At 39.0% G+C, this 21,231-nt stretch overlaps 1 protein-coding gene across 3 annotated transcripts in view; it reads left to right on the top strand.

Annotated features, from left to right (window-relative positions):
* The window catches only part of PTPRG (protein tyrosine phosphatase receptor type G), a 720,169-nt gene that overhangs the window by 504,041 nt on the left and 194,897 nt on the right, over positions 1–21,231 (top strand). For all 3 annotated transcript variants that reach the window (XM_053669375.1, XM_053669374.1, XM_053669376.1), the window contains exon 5: positions 3,787–3,882. In XM_053669375.1, coding sequence (XP_053525350.1) covers positions 3,787–3,882 — 96 coding nt within the window. The remainder of the gene's footprint in view (positions 1–3,786; positions 3,883–21,231) is intronic.

The following is a 21,231-nucleotide window of genomic DNA, read 5'->3' as shown; positions in this document are numbered from 1 at the left end:
TATCAACAACCAAACCTAAAAAAACAAAAACAAACTAAGCAAACAACTGGAACAGGAAAAGACTTAGAGAAGTAGAGATCACATGGAGGGTTATCAGCAGGCATAGGGAGTGGGGAGAATGAGGGGAAAGGTACAGGGAATAAGAAGCATAAATAGTAGGTACAAAATAGACAGGGGGAGGTTAAGAATAGTATAGGAAATGGAGAAGTCAAAGAACTTATATGTACAACCCACAGATATGAACTAAGGTGGGGGAATGATGGTGGGAGTGGGGGCACAGGGTGCAGGGGAATAAAGGGCAGAAAAATGGGACAACTGTTTTAGAATAATCAAGAAAATATATTTTTAAACAACAAGATGAGCATAGAACATCTGCCTGAGAATGAGAGGTTTTAAAAATGGAAAAGGTGGGAACTTGGCATCATCAAGGAATCTGTTTGAGGAGTCTCCTTTTGGGCCAATCTGAGGGAGTTTGAGCATCAACAATACTGGTAGTAATAGATTATAACATACTGAATAAAATAAGAGCGAAATAAATTGATTCCTTGTTGATATAAGTGAATGAATGAACTGTGAAGAAGGGAAGACGACATCTATCTTACACTAGAATACTATTAATATAGGAATAGGGCAGAGTTAGAAAGTCATGAATGGATACTGAAATTAGTAGATGAAAGTTAGATCAGGGAAGGATATTTATTTAATCTCAAAATATCTCCCTACAAAGTAATTTTTAATTGTAAAAGGAGAATTAATAACTTTATAGTAGATAAGCCTAGCAAACATTACTTTAACCATGTGAACAAGTTAAACACTCATTTAATGTGCTTTCTGGTACTGTGCACTGTGAAGACACAGTATTAGTACTGTGGTAACTTGCCCAAAATGCACCTCATAGCCGGATTATAAAATCCATGAGACAAGACCTGATTCTGCATAATACCTGCCCTGTACATCTCATACCACCAAAGTAAGGAAAGGCTGAAAGAGTTCTCCAGTTCAAAGTTGAGGGTGCGGGAGGAGGCAGCATACAGACAGGACAACTAAATTCAAAGCTTGGTCATAGATTGGATTCCTGGACTCAAAACCAAAATAATGACCTATAATGGGCTTATTTAGGCACTTGCCAAAATTTGAAAATGCACTGTAAATGAGATAATAGTATAGTATCAAAATGAAATTTGCTAACTTTGGTAATTATATTGTAGTTATATGGAAGAGAACATCCTTATTCTTAGAAATTATATACTTAAACTATTCATAAATGACTCAAAAATCATGCATGTGGGTAGATAGAGAGGGTGCAAGTGGGGTGAAATGTAACTAGTTGGTAGTAGTGGTGAAAGATGTATAATTTTTACTAGATCTTTTTGCTGCTGGATTTTCCACATCTTTTCAGTTGATGTGACTGTGTTTCTTCAGGAGGATGATTGCTATATGGTAAGCGTCACTTAGATTCACACTAGTAGAAGGAACACACTTCGGGGAGGCTGATGGGCTACGCAAGGTATTTAGTAGCCACCCCAATACCTTCCAAAGATGTTTTTGGTAAACAGGTTTCTTGCCTCTGCTCAAATATGTCTCATCAAGAATAACACTCAAATAACTTAAAGTCCATTTCACTCAGCAAAACTCCCATGTACTTATTTACTCTTGTATTCAAGATAGCTTCAAATGTTAACATAATTTAGTAGATTTCAACTTGGGAGAAATAGCCAGGAAAATTGATATTTCAGACCTATGCTGCTGTTCTTTTTATGAGGCATTTTATTATCCTGATGGGGTGGAGCCATGACTCAAAGACATTTTCTAAAAATGAATTTTCTCACCCAGTTGTAAATGAAAATGCCCTTGAAGAAGACTTAACGTATTTTGTATCACACACTATTCAGGTGATGCATTAAACAACGCCCTCCTTGCTCATGTGGTGAAGAATAAGAAGCTTGTCTATGAACTTACTTAATCTGAGGGCCTGAGGTTTAAAAGGGAAGTCAAGTATAATTTTCTGAACATACTTCCGTGGATTTCTTCCTTGGGATAGTAGCAAGAAACCCAAAGCAGCTCACCCAATATTAAACTGTTTTAATCTACACTTCATTGAATAGACTTTTCTCAGTTTAAATTCATGATGTCTAAAGCTGTCCAAACCTACAGGCTACACATTTGTAGGAAGCTGCCAGATTCACTGGAAATTCATAGTCCGAGAAAACTAATTCACTTTAAGAAAGAAAGTCCTTAAAATGAATCTACCCATTCTTCTCACATCCACTTGGGTACCCGAGTTTTCCTAGATAGTGTCCTCTTGAGTTGGGTTACCAGATTTCACCTTTCAGAAAAGAAAAGTCAGCTTGTTCTTAATGTCTGGGTGAATTCAGTTGGTAGGACTCTGTTTGTCTTTGACCTACACTTCTGGTGGTCTCTATGTCTTCACATTCACCACTAGTAATTTATCATTCAGCATCGAATCTCCAAACTGCATCTTGGGTGTGGTTATTCAGTCTGTTACAGAAACTAGTATCATGCCATTTTGGATAAATGGGGGAAAAGAGGTCATGGAAGAGGTCTAGTGATACCAGAGATTTTATTTAATGTAAGGAGGAGGCTCATTCTAGACGATTCAGCAGAATCACATTCTTGTTAGAAATTTTAAGATGTCGACCACATGTCAACTTTGCAACATGATGGTTGTGGTGGTGGTGGTTTGTTGAGCACTGATGAGGCCTAGGCGTGGTGCTACATACACTGACTTCTCTGGTCCCTGTACCCACCCCACCAAGGGCGACTCCTTGATTCTGCACATGAGGAAGCTGATGCTCAGAAATTAGCTTGCTTACCTAAGGTCTCACAGCCAAGTAAAAGAGGAAACTCGAATGGGAACCCAAATCTGTTATTCTTATCATAAACATGGTTTTGGGAGAATGGGCTGTGGTTTTATTTTGCTCTCTGAACTATGCGAATTATCAGAGTGTTCAGGCATTAAAATTGTATAATGATTTTAAGATAATTTATCTATGTCCTACTTTTTGAATAAGAAATCCTAGCCAAATGTATGAGATGGTATCTAAGGCTGGGATGAGAACATCTGGATTTCACATTCATCCTGTTATGTTTAACCTTAGCCAAGATAACATTAACTTTCTGAAGCACTATTTCCTCATTTATAACTAAGTGTAGTCATTTTTGTCCCACTTTCACAGGGGTTGTTAGATGGATTAAGCGAGATAATATATATGATGGCTTTTCCCAAACCGTGAAATGTAAGGCATCATTATTATCATTACTATTATATCTCTTTGTGGAGTTACTGAAATATTCCATTTATGCTATTTCTCAAGGTTACTGAGAGACCCCTTCAAATTCTCATTATTAGAATGGGCGGTGTTTATAAAGATGTACCTATTTGAGCATTTATAATTTTAACGTGTACTGAATCTCACAGATGAGTTTTCTACTTCAACAGGTATAATTCCATTAAAAATTTTGTTTCTTAATAAGGAACTTCCGCCATACCATGAGTAATTTTGGATAAGAAGAAGCTCTTGGTGTTACTTAGTTTGGGTGGCATGAAGGCGTTGTTGTTACGTGAGCTGTGTTTTAATGATCCTGAGGAAGTATGCGGAGGGGGAGTGATAGGATATCTGGGGTTTGCTCTCAAGTAATTTAGCAAAGAAAAAATACAGAGATGAATAACCTTAGTAAGGGGAGAACTGGTTCATTTTAAAATTCTCTCTACTTTTGTGGAGGTGTGAAAATGTTACTAATATATTTTTAATTGTTCTTTTACAGATGCAGATTTTCTTTTATAATCCAGACGACTTTGACAGTTTTCAAACTGCAATTTCTGAAAACAGAATAATCGGAGCCATGGCCATATTTTTTCAAGTAAGTTAACAGTGGCCCAAGAACTTCAACCAGAGAATTTTTTTGAGTATTTTTTAAGTCAACAAATTGTTTTATGTATAATGAACGCATCTGTTTCCTGGTTCACACCTGTCTAAGTGAAAGATATTTCATATTGTGTAATGTGTGATTTAAAATGTAAATAAGTATGTTTAGAAACATAATGAAAATTTTTGCATGAGTTATTCTGATTTTATTGCAACTTGACTGGTGCACAGATTGAAGAACACATTTATCATCTAAGTCACTTCACTGCTGAAGCATTTTGAACAGGTTCCTTCAGCATATTAAGAGGCTGATGTAAAAAAAATAAAGTGGTTTTCTTTGGAACGACTTTAATATTTGACATTACTTGCAAGTAGATTAATAAATAGCATCAGTCACTTCTCTAAAGAGACCCCTTTATGTTCCCTTTTAGAAATCCCCATGGTAACTCAAGTTTTTATTGAGCCCGTTTCTAAGTTAGTACACTTGTGACTGACTTGCCATCCTTTCTCTCTTTATGTTTGCATTAATGAATGTTCTGGCTTATGGATTGATTCTGTACCTAGAAGCGAAAACTGGCATCCTTTCATAGATAATTCTGTCCAGACTTTTTAATAAGTAAATCAAATTAAAGTAATATTGATCATCAGTTGTCTTGACCAACAGCCTAGAGAGACCTGGCTTTTTTTGTGTGGAAGGTAACCTGAATAATAGTAGGTATATGCCATGTCTTTGAGTGTTAAAATTTGCCTAAAAACTACATACAGGTGTTCCTTTTACCAGTGACTCATTTTGGAAAAGATGCCTTTCTGACAATTCAGGTTAGCATTAAGGACATCAAAACCTTCTCCAACATGGTGTTTTACTTCTACCTTTTGGGCCAAGCTCCTTTGTCATTGAGATGGAGCTGTTCTTGTTTGGAGTATGTTAATTTCACTATTCTTTTGAGTGATAAAAATAATATGATGAAAAATACTCTCCACTGTCTATCTCTCCTTCTTAATTACCCTCTTTCCCTCTCCTTTTCTTGAATGGGAAGGCTCAAATGGGAGATCATATGTGAAAAATTGAAAAGCCTTGTTTTCTACTCAGACATCAAAAACAGTATCAGTAGAGGTCATCAGCATTAGTTCTGGTGCTTGTTTTCAAACTGTGCATTCTGACCTGCCACTGGTGGGCTGTGAAGTCATTTCAGGGAGTCATGACCAGCATTTTAAAAATAATGAAATAGAATAGAAAAAATCAGAAAATATTAGTATGTCACACAAAGGATAAACATGTTTGTAGAACTTTTCTTCAGTTATTTATATAGAGAAGGATGTAGTGAGTATGCACTGGATCATGCTATAAAAATGTACTTGTTATTGTGGGTTATAGACAAATATTTTGGAAGTCATTTGTTTATTTTATATATTGGGCTGATCTTGCCATTGTTCCCATTGTTCTTCCATACATATCTTTTCCCTAATTACTGGCATGAGCTGTGGTAGAGTATAGTGTTTTAAGAGCTTATTCACTGGAATAAAAATGATTTGCTTTTGAATCCCATCTCTTCTACTTAACATGTGCATAATGGTATGTGGAGATAGCCAGCTCTACATTATCAAGACTGCAGAAGTATTAAACGAAGTTTCTTGTTCTGGGCACATAGTACACACTGGGAAATGAAAAATAATATGTATCCATGTCCACCCATCTCTGTTACTATGGGGTAGAGACCCCATGGTGTATGTGTCTTCTTTGCATGAGCAGAATTCTGTTTTGGACACTGTCCTGTTGGCATCTCACGTAAGTTCTGTCTGGACCCCTTCTGCTTCTAAAGTCTGATTTGTTCGCTTTGGACAATACTGGGGCCATTTGAAACATTCTTAAACAATCTTCACTGATATGGCTAATCCCTTGTTTTCTGCCTTTGTCCTCTTGGCATGCTGCTTTTCAGCTAGCTGGACCACTACTCCCATAATGCTGCCACCAAATTGAACTTTCTCTTCTGTCATGCCCACCATGACTGGCTCAACCAGGCCCATCTTTATAGGTCACTTTAAGAAGACTAAAAGGACTAGTTCACAGCATGCTCTATCCAAAAGCTTTCTATTTTTCTAGCTCTATAAACTCTTGTTAAATATAAAACCAGTTAGTCTTAGGTGGGCAAAGTACATTGGTGTACAAATCCCCAAAACACCTGTGTGTGAAATCTAGCTTTTGAATTTCAAAGAATTTCTAGGAAATGACTACTAGTGCACCTATGAAAAAATGTAAGGTGCATTGCATTCAGTAAGTTTTTCTATAAATTTTGCTTTGCTGTGCTATAGACACAAAATTGAGAACAGATAATATGAAATGGAACAGAATTATTTTTAAAGATTTTATTTATTTTTTATTTTTAAAGAGAGGAAGGGAAGGAGAAAGAGAGAAATGTCAATATATTAGAGAACATTGATTGGTTGCCTCTAGCGTGTCCCCCAGTAGCAACCTGACCTGCAACCCAGGCATGTGCCCTGACGAGGAATCGAACCAGTGACCTTTCAGTTTACAGGATGATGCCCAGCCCACTGAACCATATCAGTCAGGGCCAGAATAATTTTTCAGTCAGGGCCAGAATGATTTCTATGAAGGAAGCAGCTGTGTTGAACTGCTTCCTTTGTTTTCCTTCTAAGTTCACATGGGCATTTATACATCTGAGTTCATACTATGGCATGCAATGGAAACAAAAACTTTGTTATTTTAATTTGGCAGTCTAGTTAAATCTCATATTCTGAGATCTTTGCATTTTCAGACTTTCTCTAAGAACATTAAATGCGGGAGATTGATATTTCTTCCCAAGTAGTCAACCATCAAGATTGAAGTAGTGGCTGGCTGTCTGCTCTGAAGGGGGTTCGCATCCCATGCAACACATTCTTCTTCTTGCCTTCATTAGTTCTGATTTAAGATTATAGAGAAAGAGTACCCAGTATGTGCAGTGACCTTACCTTTAACCAGGCCATATATATATGTGTATTTTTTTAGACCAAGACTCTTCCATCATCACTCTCTGAATTGGGTTCTGATTTGGTTTTTCTTTTTTACAGTCTTTTCTTCACCAGCCCACATTAACACTTCCCTCCATCTTCCCACCAGAACTAAAATGCCTGTGAACCATGTGACCATCTTAATGGCTTTCAATCTGATGCTCATAAATGTGTGGTTAACCCCAAACTTTTGATTATTGTAGTTTTAGTTTTGATTATTGCATTTTTTTCCACACAGCACATGATGATCTTTGTATTTTGATTTGGAAGGGAACCTCTCATTAACTTTGCAATTCAGTTGCCACTGTTATTTGAATTCCTACAATTTTATTTGTATTACCTGATTCCACTGAACTTTGGAATTATAAATGCATGATTCTTTGAGAGAATATGTTTAGAAACTTTTCTTTTGGTGATAATCTTTTCAGTTCCCTCGTTAACCTGTTTGGGTGTAGTTGCTTCTGAATATTTGCATCAGACACAAAGATATAAAATTTTCATCATGTCTGCATCCAGAGTGATATATCACTGCATCACTATCAGTGATATATTTCTTGTACATTTTAAAAATAAATAAATTGCATCCTGATTTTTTTATTTAAAGGTTGTCTTAAAGAATTTCTTTTGACAACCTATCTTCCACAATTCTGTTGAGGTTTTTTCCTTCAGTGTCAACAGTTTTACTTCTACTGGGAGAGTTGAGCCCCTTTACAGCAGTATTTTTTTTTAATTTCTTCTTAAAATTCTACCCAGAATCTGTGTGGCTCAGTCATTTGGTTTTCCCTAAGGTCTGCATGGCTCAGTCATTTTCCCCCTGTTCATTTCTTCCCTTATTTCAGAGCTGAGAGCAAACTTAAAAACTGACTGTTTCTCAAGTTGCTACCCCATTCTTTATCATGTTGGTGGCACAGACTGCTTAATTATTTTCCTCCATCTGGAGAGGCTTAGTAATTAAATGAAATGGCAGTACCTGGGATTATTTATGGCCCCTGAGAAGGCAGGAGGAGTTCTTGATGACTCATCCATCCAGAGCTGGCAAGGAAGCCTTCCTCTCATCTTCCCTGCATCACACCTTCCCTCCACACACCCTGCCCCAACTCCCCAAAGGTGGATATGATTTGTCCTTCCTTTAGCCACCTGTTTCTCTTAGCCTACCAGCATGCCCTGAACCTATAATTTTACTTGTCTCCTTCTGCCTTTGTACTGTGAGAGCATTGAAGACCTGGGAGCTTAAGTTACTCATCACTGTATCTCTTGTAAGTGGCTGACTCTAGGGCTTGGTTGTACAAATACTTAACTGAATTCACATATTTAGGCTCTGTAGTATTGATTGGAAAGTGTTTCCTGATAGCCTATCAGCTAAGGTGCATTAGAAATAGGCATTAGGAGCCATTGAATTTGAGGTCCATGTCTTATTCCTCTTCTCTTTGTATTCCATCACCAGCCTTTCCCTAGCTACACCTCAGTGTCCTTGGCTGAATTACGGCTCAGGAAATACGTACTGAATAGAACTGAGTTATAGGAAACTTCTGAGGGTGGTTACTACAACATTAATTATTTGGATTTTGAAAAAGCATATGTCTAGGTGGATAGGTAAGCTTAACCTAAAAATGAGGGTGGTTATATCAGAAGTGTAAGACTCTTGACATGGTCAAGGGAAGGACATTAAAGTGAAGGGCATGGCTCAGCTGATTATGTTGAGAATGGTAACTTTCTGACTTGGGCTTCACTGGGACTAACATGCTGCTACAGGATATATCTATATTTGTGCCTGTAGTTTTGAAATAGCAAGAGGGCTTTAAAAATCTTGAAGTAGTATTGCTTTGAAGATTTTATTGCCAAGAATATGTGGATACATCACTGTCCCTGAGAGTTTTAATAAAGTTTCCCATTAAAATGCTTTTATCTCAGTAGATGAGTGAAGAGATTGTTGGATTGTTTTGCTGTTTTTTCTGACTTGCCTCTGTCTCTAGTATTTCCTTCCTACAGTCTCTCAGTGAAAGCTAATGGATTCGTTTCTATGTGCTTCCGTACACCTATGTGTATGTTTCTTGCTTTTGCCATTTTTTACATATCTGTATTTTTCTTTCTTCGCCCCCCTTTGTCTTCATTGGTTTCTCTAAGTGAACAAAATGTATTATTTGCTCATCTATTTATTCATGCTCTCATGTGCTAACCCATTTTCTCATTCTGCAATATTTGTTAAGCACCTTCTTTGTACCATTCTCCATGCACATTATAAATGTATCCTCAGGATTGTAGCCTGACTTCAAAGTTGTTGGGGAGCAGTGCATTTGGAAAAGGGTTGGCCTTTGAATTCTCTCATCAACAGTACCATTATTTTGTCATTGGGAGATAAGAAAAATGAAATATCAAGAAATGAAAACTAAGAATTATCTTTATAGTGTCAAAATAATGAATATTTTGAGAGTATGAAGTTTCTGTTTGTGACATTTGGAATGGACTGTCTCCATTTGTTTTCTTTCTTTTTTTTACATAGCAAAATACCACTATTAAAGTATAAAAAGCATCTCTTGGTGACCTAAATTTGGTCTTTCTGACTTTAAACCTTCCTGAGGAGTCTTTTTTAAATTATGAAGAATATTTTTCCTATCATTACTATAGGTTTATTTTTAATTAATTAATTAATTAAATTTAATTTTGACTGGTCCTCTTGGAAATGTAAAACAAGGAGCACTAATATGGAAGAGAGGGACAGAGGGAGGACAGAAAAAAGAAATAGCAATTATATTCATCTACCAAATATCCACCACAGAAAACCCAATAAATATTTTTTAATTGGAGAATATATGAATTTATTCCAGACGGTAGTGGTAGGTTGTTAATTCTTCCTTCTTACATTGCTTTTTAGGGTAATTACAGTATACTAATATGATTCTTAACTTATTCATTTACAGTCGCTGCTGTTTGAATATCATCCTTCTCACATTTTCCACATCCTTGGTTTTATCCAGTCATAAGTTTAATTCTTTCACTACATTACCTAGAAGTGTAATTTCAGAATGTTTTGGGTTGATTAAGAAGACTTTTTTTATACACATGCAAAAATTAAAATACATATGTTCCAATTAAATTATTTTAACAGGTAATTGATTTCATCGGACTTGTCATTAAGTGAAGGCCAGAGTCATTTTTAATGTTCAGATACACTTTTCAAACAGATTTGGGGATGTACAGCATTGAATTTATAGCCTATCAGGTGTTTTCCGTACATCTCCTGTCTGCAAATGGCCTGTAATTTTCTCTTAGTGGACTTTATAGAGGACTATTTGATAATTGGTGAAGCATTACATAATTAAGAGACTCTGAGTTCTTTGAATGTGACCATGTGAAAATCTTCTTTAATTAAATCATTGCACTTCAAGGACAGTTAGCAAGTACTTTGCCTTTGTCTATAACTAAAGAAATGGTAGTTTAGTATTTATCAGTTAGAGTGTATTTGTTTTGGCCATTAGTTCTAACATGTCTTTGAATTTAACTGCCATAGTCTCAGAGAAAATATTAATAACTGTATAATGGTCTCCCTAAAATTAGGTGAGAGACCTGAGAGAGAATCTGCTCTCTGAGAGGATTCTGGTTGCGTGACTTCCAGTCCAGTTAGTTGTCTTGCCCTTCCTAACTGTGTCCTCCCTGGAGTGTGATCCAGCAGATGCCCTAGCTGGTTAGATGTCTTGGGAGAATTCTCCCCATAAAACACTTTGTATCCCAAGGTTTGAAGTAACTGGCAACTCTCCTCTCCTCACACTCTCTCCCCCAGGTAGACCAGTTGAAAAGGTGCTACTAAATAGAATATAAATACTGTTAATAACAGTTAACATTTATTGTGGACTTGAGTTATGTAAAATGCTAAAAATGAGGTTCCTACATTAAGTATTACCTTACTTAATTTTCACTGGGACCTACTGCATTTTACAGGTGCAGAAGCTGAGGCATTGAGCTTTTTTCCAATAAAAATTCTTCAAGATTACACAGGCCAGTAAATATTGGAGCCAGTAGTTCAACAAAGACAGTGTATCTCCAGGATCAGTGGTTTTAGAGGAGTGTTGGGTTGGAAAAATTGGTTATTTAGCTGAAGAAGATAGAGAACAAAGTTTATATCACTGGTTCCAATTATTATTGTGTTTATATAAGTGTTTTAGGGATTTTGTCAATTATGCTAGTACTAAAATAGTTATTTTCTTATAACTTAAAATTGTGTTCTCACTTTTTTTGCCCATAGTGAAACCTTTTCATCCTGTTCTAAATTCTCTCTGGCTCTGCACCTGTAATTATTTTAATAGATAAATGAGTGGGGTAAACTTTAAACAGTCATTTTATAACTTTTTCAATGGTGGTAATTCTTATGTAGAGTAGAAGGGAGGGAACCAGGGGATTTTACCCCCCAGGAGACATGTGGCCATGTATGAAGACACTTGTTGGTGGCGCTGGGTGGTCAGTGCTACTGACATCCAGGGCACAGAGATTAGGAATGCTGATGCACATGCTACAATGTGGAAGACAGCCTCCTACAACAGAACATTACCTGGCCCAAAATGTCAGTACTGAGGCTGAGACCCCTGCTTTATGCTAACCAACTATTTGATTACCGTAAATATTGGATGTTTTAATCTCAGTAGATGGGGGGTGGGGTCGGGGAAGCAGTGAGGGCTCTTTGGGTTATTTATGGGCTGATAGAATAAGTAATAATAGTTGTAATAATAACAACAACAACAATCTCATGCCCAAGAAGTCCCTTAGTCCCTGGCCAACCAAGGGTTTAGTCAACTAGATTCTAAGATGAGCTGTAAAGATTTACATGCAATTCAAATGGAGGTCTCCAACAGCTGTGTGGAACTTGATTTGGAAGAGGAGAAAAAGAGGGATGGAGGTGACGAGTGAGCCAGAGCCAGAATACCATTTAGAATTCTGGCTCAGTATCCCTAACAAGAATGGTAGATAAGCACAACAGGAACTACAGCAATATCAGATTCAAGACATACTTAGCAAATAAAATCAGCAGGACCTGGTGACTGATTGAGTAGGAGATGTCAGAGAAAAGTAGAATCCCAGGATGACTAGGTGGATGGGAGCAGTGAAGTGAAGACCGCAGGAACAGGTGCTGTGCTGGAGAATCATCTGAGATGCCAGTGAAATTCTAAATGCAGGTATTCTGTAGATATTTGGAGGCATGAATTTTAGTCTCAGGGGGGAAATCTGGGCTAGAAAAGTATATGGAATCATTAGCATATATGTACGTGTCAGCTGAGATTAGGAAAATTTTAAGGTCAAAAAAAAAAGTGTCAAGCCCTGGCTGGTGGCTCAGTGGATTGAGTGCTGGCCTGCAAACCAAGGGGTCACTGGCTCTTCAGGGCACATGCCTGGGTTGCAGGCCCAGGTCCCCAGTAGGGGGAGTGCAAGGGGCAACCACACATTGGTGTTTCTCTACCTCTCTTTCTTCCTCCCTTCCCTCTCTAAAAATAAATAAATACTTTAATAAAAAGGATCAAATCTAGAATATTCCTGAACAGTTATATTAAGGGACACACAATTCAGTGAAGAGCTCATACAGGCTTTCAGTAACTCATTGTGAAATTGTCAGGACATTTTGCTAGCCTATAGTTAAATGTAGCCACTATAAAAAATTCAAATTTATATAAACTTAAAGTTATAACTTACTCTTTTAAAAAGTTAATAAAAAGGAAAGCATTTTTAAAACTTGATATGCCAAAATGCAAAATACGTGTTCCAGCTTCACCTTGGTCCCCTTAAAGAGCTCATATGGGTATTTGTTTGCAGATCACTGCAATGATTTGTGAAAGAAGCACCGATTTAGTAGGTCATTCATTTAGACTTAAAAAAGTAAATAAAGAGCATGTGCAAATGCTTTTGAACTTGAACTCAGTGGGGGCATCTGCACGTGCTTTTGAACTTTATATCAGTGGGAGCTGGTTGGAAAAACTCACAGTGAAACTCCCTTTGGCGGTTATAGGAAAATCGGTCCCCCTCCCAAATTTCAGCACTACATGGTTCCCATGGTGTTGGCAGAAGTAATTTCCTAGGGCAGAATTTTAAAGTTATTAATGCTAGTTTTATTTTAGACATTTGTTATTGTCTCTTTTCAAATCTTTTTTCTCTCTTGCCATTTAGGCATTGTCTCAGAAGTGATTTGCCATCTTTAACTGTGTGAATCTGGATGCTGCTCACTTAGGGTGCTACTTCTCAGAGTTGCCCTTACTAGAAGAAGCTGTGATCCTCTTCCGTATTTAGGGTACATACTAGAACTGCGGTTTGCTTTCCCTGTCTATAGCATCTTAAAATGTATGATATGTCTGTACCATCTGAAGCCCAGGGCTTTTGTTTCTCAGTTCTGGATGATGCCTATTAGTTTCTCAAGTGTACATTTGACCTCCCAAAGTACATCATGTACCCCACATGGCATAATTATAAAGAGACACCAGTTTGCACAGATTTTTCCTATTTAGTGGAAATTCATTCAGTCTTTTTTTTATTGGCCAAGTCTGTTTAGTTTTTTCCTTAAAGTAGAAGGCCAATTATTCATTTTCATCAATAACTTTATTGACTTGGATGTTTTGAGTACGTTGGCTATCTCCTGCATGATATAACATTGCTTGTTCTCGGTGTCTTGATTTGATCACTATCAACTTCCTGGTTTGCCCCACCATGGAGCGTCATCCAGTGAGAAAGCTCCAGCACAAAACTTCACAAACCACTTTTGACCTGTTCGATCAGTCACCGCACCTTCTCCATACACTGAACAAATCTTTTTTTGCATTTCAGTTGCATTTTTAACTTTCTTGCAAATCAATCCCCCTTATTATTTTTGGCATCATAAAGCAGAATATGCCAAAAATGTTGACTATTTTCTTCTATCTTTGATATTAAAATGGTCACACAAAAGTTCACTAATTTTGATAAGTTTCTTTAAAAATGCATGCTGATAATGACAGCTTCACAATACAATTGAACAAGATTTTTTCAAATGAAGTCAAAGACAACTAAGTACTACTAGAGCCATCTTAACAGAAAAAAAACCAAATGAACTTTTTGGCCAACCCAATACATGATGAGGCAGCTAATTAGGAAGATAATTTATTTGTGTGAGATATTTTATGATTTATCTGTATGCCTTTTTTTTCTGTAACACCTTGATCTCAGTAAGACTGTTTGGCCAACTGTGGTGTTCTTTAGGAGCGCAACTCCTGGGTTTGTGAGGGACTAGAATACAGAGGGTATGGTGGATCTTCCATAATAGAAATATTTTCTGCTTCGTGCCTTTTAACTTGCAGCACATGTGACATAGTAAAAGACACAGTGGTTAGGATTCATATCATTTCTTTATTTTACTTGCCCAGGCGTCTTTTGAGAAAATTATTAGCATGGGATCCCCTGTTCGGGGTTTTGTGGGAGTTGTAAAATGTACCTGTGCATCACCCCACCTGGGCACATTTGTACAGCAGATTGTTTTTCTTAGCCCTTTGTGCTCGCTGAATATGTATTAAGTTACATGACTGTGGGGATGCAAATGCCTAGTTAGTTGTATCTAATAAGCAAAATTAATTAATCTTAAATCTTGGTTTTTTGGAAGTTGGGTTTGCGTAAAATTGAAGTAAGCCTGGACTTGCTTTACTTGAGAAAGATTTAATTAGGTTCATCAATACTGTAGATAACATTGTAACAAAAGCAGTTTGCTCAATTTGTATGTGTCAGTGGGTATTATCAACTGACTTTATGTAGTATTCATTTGATATTAGTCCTTTGGTTATAACAGAAAACTGTGTAACAGAGATTTGGTGAGGGATACTCCTAGAATTACATTACTAGTATGAATCACAGAAAATGAAATAAAATTATCTATCTCAAAAGCAATAACCAGTCTGACTCTGATAATTTAATTCCTGGGATTTTTCAGTGCATGTTACTGGTGTCTTACTCGACTTTTTACAGGGTTTTCCCAGGTTACTTGGCATCCATTCTAATGAGGTTTCAACCAATTACTGCTGTTTTTAGGTAACCGCCAAAGGTAACTGCCAGGCACTCTTCCTGTTTGATTTTTTGTTGGTGGTGGTGGTTTGTTTTTTGTTTAATTGATCACAGGCATACGTTGTATTATTGAGTTTTGCCAATAATGCGTTTTCATCAATGTCAAGGCAAAACGCTCCACCAGCAAAAAAAATATTATGGCTCACCAAAGTCTCAGATGATGTTTAGCATTTTTTAGCAATAAAACATTTTTAACCTGAGATACATACATTGTGTTTTTAGACATAATGCTCTTGCACACTTCAATAGTACCTTAGAGGGTAAATATAACTTTGTCATACGCTGAGAAACCCAAAACTTTGTGGCACACTTTATTATGATATTCGCTTTATTGCAGCGACTTGAAACCAAATTCACAGTATCTCCAAGGCTATGTCTGTATAGGGTTTAGCACCAGATGGCTTAAAAATGCTAGCGGCTAGCTAACACAAAGCCAGTTCCTCAACTTTTCAGGAAGGGAAATGAATGTCTAGGGCCACATTTGAACTTGGTAGCTTGGCTACCCTCTTTTTTCTTTTTTAATAGAAATTAGCCTAAAAGTTGGGTTCTTCTGTATTTTGAGTTTTATGAGTGAAAGATGCCCTCATCCCAGTAAACAATGCAGATAGTTAAAATCTCAAGTTTTCTAAAAAGAGAGTTCCACCTTCTGATTTTCTTTAAATATAAGCAGTAATAAAAAAAAATAGGTGATAGTATAGATGTTGGTCCTGTATTAAGCCCTCTGCCAATTCTTTTAAGCGTTATCTTATCTAATGCACACAACACTTCTCTGAGAAGAAGCTTCTGATTGCAGAAGCTTCCCCAGATGCTTAGATTCCCTTTGGTTATGAAATCAATGTCTTGGAAAGCCATTGGAAAGGGTTGTCATTTTGTCATGAAAAGTTCTCTGCTAAAATTCCGAGTTGTCACCTACTGCCTTTTCCTTTGGACAAATGCACTTATTTCCTTTCTGCCTTCATTCTTTCGTTCATCAAATGGAAATATTGGTGCCTGATTGGTTTGCTGTGAACTTCAAGTGAAAGCATGTATGTGCAAACACTGTAGAGCAGATTTTGAAGCACTCTAAAAAACCGATAAATTAATAGTTTGGATGGTGATGATAATTACACAGGAGTTGAAATGCTAAAATAAAATGGAATTTTTTTATTGATTACTTTTCCATGTAGTGAGGCCTGGTCTAGAAGAGGCAGGTTTAAATAAACATACTGTTTTGCTACATCAAAGCTGTGCATCCTCCCAGTCCTCTAGCATTTTGGTGGAGGCGCTTCAGCTCTCTAATTGCCTTGGCCAGGAGACCAGGTTCTGATGTTTCAGTGTTGTTCTTGGTGGTGTAACTCAGTGATTCGGGACAAAACCAAACTCAGATTTCTCAAGGAGCATCTACATGTCTCTCTTCTTTGAAGAGGGGCTAAAGTAATTAGTTATAACACCTTGGCTGGTGAAATAAATTGTTACTTAATTGGATGGGCAGCTGGGAGAAAGAAAAAAGTACACATTGACACGGGCCCAGGTCCCTGTGCATGGTAGGGACTCCGTTTAGAAGTAAAAGGTTCCCGTCATCATCTTTTCTGGCCTCCAAGTGACTGCATTATTCATAGTAGTGAGTTCCTTTCCAGGGTTTGAGCGTAAACCAGGCAGCCCTTTTGTGGCCTTATTTGTGCTAGTAGTGTATCCTCTTTTATGACAGCCTTATTAGTGTTTGCTTGGTTGGAGGCACTGCCAGCAGTAATGATGCGATTGTTAGAGATTGTTAAGTACTATGGCATTGCCTGTTCTGGCAATTCCTTTCCTTTGTCCCCATGTTTGATGTGGGTCACAGTTTGGGGTTGTAAGTGGGAGATGTGTTTCCTTCTGCGTTTTGGTGGCTGTGACTCCGTGTTCCCCCTTCTGTTCCTCCTTATCTAAGGAGATAAGATGACCCCCTATGCATACCCCCTCCTCTCTTGATGCCCCTCGTTTGCCTTCTGTGTTCATTCCCTCTGCAGAGTCACTATAGCATCCCCTACATGGTGGGCAGCACAGTGACCAGAGGAGAAATAATCAATAAAGCACGGCCCCCATCATCAAGGAGGTTACACTGTGTACACGCCCACACACACACCTGTCAGCTTTTTAAGACAAATGTCTTTGCTTGTTTGGTACTGTAATCAGAATGCTTACCAGAGAGAGATGGAGTGGAAACAAAAGAGATTACTTGAGAGTCTGCTTGATGAAGAGATTCTAGCTCCAGATTGTTTGATGAAATCCCAGTTTTGCCCATTAGTAGTAGTGGACTTTAGTCAAGTTCACTAAACCTTTCCATCTGGAAAATGAAGATAGCTGTAAAAGACCAACCTTGAAGGGTTGCTGTGCAGCTTATATTAGTTAATACATGTGAAATGAACATGTCCCTGGCACATAGTAAGTCTTCAATAAATGTTAGCTCTCATTCTAATTTAAACACTAGCACATATTGTCCTTTATGGGCTGATAAACATCACTTACCACATGCAACAACAGTTAGTTACATCAAGTCGGAGTGATTTACCAGCCTTGTGTGAAAGAGTCAAGGCATTCCTGCCTGAGGAGGGGTTGTGTCATGTCACTTCTGGGTTTGTTCTCTCTTCCTGTCTAAACTCATTGAGCTGAGAGAGCCCAGAGCAGTAGTCCTTAACAGTGGCTGCACATTGGAATCACGGAGCACGCTTTAAATGCTCCTCGTGCTTGGGACTCTCTTTCACAGTTTTGGTCATTGGTCTGGGAGGTGGCCTGAGCATCAGCATTTCAACAGCAGCTGAGTCATGTAATTCTCAGTGCAGCGCAGGTTGAGGTCTGCTGGCACAGCCAGACCATAATTGTCCTTCTCGCTCACCCCTGCCCCGCCTACTCTCTGCCTAGACGGTTCATTTCAGCCTCACCCTGTGGGGTTCCAGTTTTCCTGACAAAGTGTGTTCTCATCTGTTAGGATCCTGATGACCTTCCTGCCTCCTCGTCTCAGGATACCACGGCCAGCCCCACTTAGATTCTATTCTATTATTTTGTAGTGAACACTTTCGGGAAGTGCCATTGTCTGTCGATGACTCCACCTTGTATTATGCAGGACAGTAATATTCTCGTTGTTGTTAGAGAACCCGGTTATTTGTCCTACCTCTAAGTTTGAGCCAGGAAAAAGTCAAGGATGAGATTTGTTGGTGCCAAGGCAGACTGAAGAGTACCACTGGGACCAGAGCGAGGCCACTCATTAATCCCCAGACAGGGGACTAGGACTGGGGTCTTGGTCTGACCCCTGGGCCTGCTTAATGCTGGCAGCTCGAAGGCAGGGCATCCACTTCATAGACTGCAGCTGGGGAACTGGGAAAGCAGCTCCAGAGCAGAGGGCTGGGCTTGCTTTCTTTTCAGTGGCCCCGGACTAAGAGATTTACCCCTGCCCGGGGGGTGGGGGCAAAGTAGCAGAGCTGGGACCTGGGAGTTGGAAGGAGGGGAGAGCTTCTTCCCAAGCACTGTTGCTAAATTCATGTTGGTACAAATTCCTGCTTCTGTGAGCCCAGGAGGGAATGTGGGATAGAGGGAAGCAAGCGTCTCCCCTCCTGCTCCTTCTGTCCTTTCTGTTACATGAGAGAGGAGACGCTCATGTTTTTGTGGGCCAGTCTAAACCCATTATCTCCTTCAGTGCCTCGGACCTGTGCAGCAGGAACTTCTGCTTCTAACTGATGAAAGGGGAAACCAAGTCACAGACGCAAAATTGTCCAAAATCACGTTACTCAAAAATGGTAGCATTTGAATTCACATCTCTCTTACTCTAGAGGCCCTTTCCATCTTCCTAACCTCGGTCTTCATGCTGCTCTCACCGTCCGGTGAACCCATAGCACCCGATGTTCCCAGTGGTACGGACCTGCAGTGGGTGGTCTGGTGACAGTACCTGCAACCTGAGGCAATTAGGACTTTAAGGAAAAGTCATGATTGGGGAAACATATTTTTGAACCACTTTTCCTGCCAGCAGCTCTTCTAAAATTTGGAGGATGCTGAGGTTATAAGAGCTTTATATTTTTTACTAGACTGCTTCCAGAGAACATGATTTTTATGGGCTACCTATGGAACCCAGCTTCAAGCTCCTCAAAAATTGGTTTTTATGGTTTTTGCCATGCCGTTTCCCCAGTCCTGCTGCATCAGTAAAAGATGTGGGATGTTCCTTGCTAGAATGTCCCTAGCACAGGTAGCCCCTGCTCGAGGTCTCAGTGGCAGAGCCAGGCCTCACCCACCGTGATGTCCCCGCAGATGCCATCAAAGGTGCTCTCATAGTGAAATCTCACCAATGGACTGGGCCAAGGGTGGTGTTGGGCTTGGGAGACTGGGGAGGTCACGGGGGTCTCTACTGGCCCACTGACCACTTGGCTGCTACTGAAGCTTTCTAGAAGCTCAGAAGCAGTTCTGCTCACATCTGGCTGTGTTCTGCCAAGAGGCATCTTTTGTCATTCTTAGATTAGGAGGTTGGTGACCTGCCGCACAGGAGTACTTGTGTCCACAGGCTGGTTTTACTGAGCAGAATGATAATCTCCCTTCCATGTGTGTAAATACCAGAGTGCCCATGTTGTAATCTTCTCTAGGCTTTATAAATGATGAAATGTTGTACAGTGTCCTGTTGGGCAACTGTGTAAAAACCAGCCTCGGGACCCAGCAAAGCACCTTCAATTACAACCTTTTCATAAGAGCATCATTTAAAAATTCTTGGGCCATAAAGCAAAGTGAGAGCAGTGTTTACCATCACAAGTTGTGCAGCAGACAGTCTTGGTGTCATAGGGGACTCTTTTAGACAGTGATGCTCTCTGTTACCCAGAACTTCAAAGCTACATCCCCTGTGTGGCCTGCAGTGAGGCAAAGGAAAGATGTCTAAAAGGAATTTTTTGAAACTCAGTTTGGGCACGCAACCTGTAACTGGGGACTTCCAGGCCTCTTCTGGGTACAAATGACAGTGGTTGTACATTATAGCAGTGCAGTAGACCATGTGCTATCCTGCATTGTCACTGAAAGAAGAGTGTTACTCTCCATGCCTTTCCAGTTTACATATAGAGGACAATCTGGCTTTACAGTATTCATTCACCAAGTAGTTCCTGTAGCCGAGTGTGTGGCAGTCACTGTGCTGGGCAAAGGGCTGTCCTGTGAGGACATAGCCAGGTCTTGGTCCTTTTGGAATCACAATCTGTTAGAGGAATAGATACTGATCCTATAAATGTGCCAACAGATACATGATAAAACATGTTACATCAGTGAGTGAAAGAGACACTCAGTGCTTTAGTAGCATGTGATAGGGATCAGGCCCAATTTGGGGGTCACCAAAAGCCACCAGAAGACACACAATGGGCCAGAATTTAGCTAGGCCAGGAAGTTCTCAGCACAAGTCTGCTCCGCGTGTGAGATGGCTTCAAGGCGAAACTGAGTGTCCCAGGACCTGAAAAGAACCCACTAGGGCTGGAGCTGGACCTCCCAGGGCCTTCAATTTTGCATTTTTACAGGGAAGCCATTGCAAAACTGCCTGAGCAGAGGACTCACTTGACTAGCATTTTGGAACAGATTAGGAAGGATGTAGCGAGAAGATCGAGCTGGAAAGAAGCCAGGAAGGTGTGCTGTCATCCCTTTGTCATAAAGAAAAGAGATGGCGGTGGCTGGGACCTGGGGGGAAGTGATCTCATTCAATTACCAAGACTGTAGGAGTTTTATGTTCTTATACAGAAGGAAGAAAATTAGTTTCAGGCTCTGGGAGCAGGCATTTTGAAGCAACTTGGTAACTAATGAAAATAACACTTCTGGGTTAAGAAAGCAGGTCAGAGCAGGTTTTATTAATTCTGCTCACGATCGAATTTATAGAAAATCCTCATTTTTTGTTTTGATATTGGCAATTATTTCTCATTCACTTTTTGCTGCTTTTCACATTGGATGTTTTCTCCTGTCGTGTTTATTTCTTTGTGTGTTTTATGCGCATTGTATCCTGTCTTCTTCTGGTTCCATTTTAATTTTGGAGTGTGATGATGACTGTCCGTTCATGTACACGTCTTGCTGTGTGTTGTCTCTGCTAAAAAAAAAAACAACTGCTTTCCATTGTGAAAGTTAATTTTGCAACCATATTGTCAAATCTGTAAATCTGTAGATAGAACTTCTTGGAGATTTCATTAGTGTGTTTCTGCAAATAGTCCTTAGATGTCTAATCTATTAAGATATAGTTGTTATTTATAGTTATCACATTATGTCTCCACTCTGTTCTATGACAGATTGCTGACCAGGCTCAGGCCTGGTCATAATGATC

The sequence above is a fragment of the Artibeus jamaicensis genome, unplaced genomic scaffold, assembly GCF_021234435.1.
Source record: "Artibeus jamaicensis isolate MK-2021 breed Jamaican fruit bat unplaced genomic scaffold, CSHL_Jam_final contig_519, whole genome shotgun sequence".
NCBI classification, from domain to species: domain Eukaryota; kingdom Metazoa; phylum Chordata; class Mammalia; order Chiroptera; family Phyllostomidae; genus Artibeus; species Artibeus jamaicensis.
The sequence above is the reverse complement of the archived record's forward strand: the minus strand, read 5'-3'. Positions and strand labels throughout refer to the sequence as shown.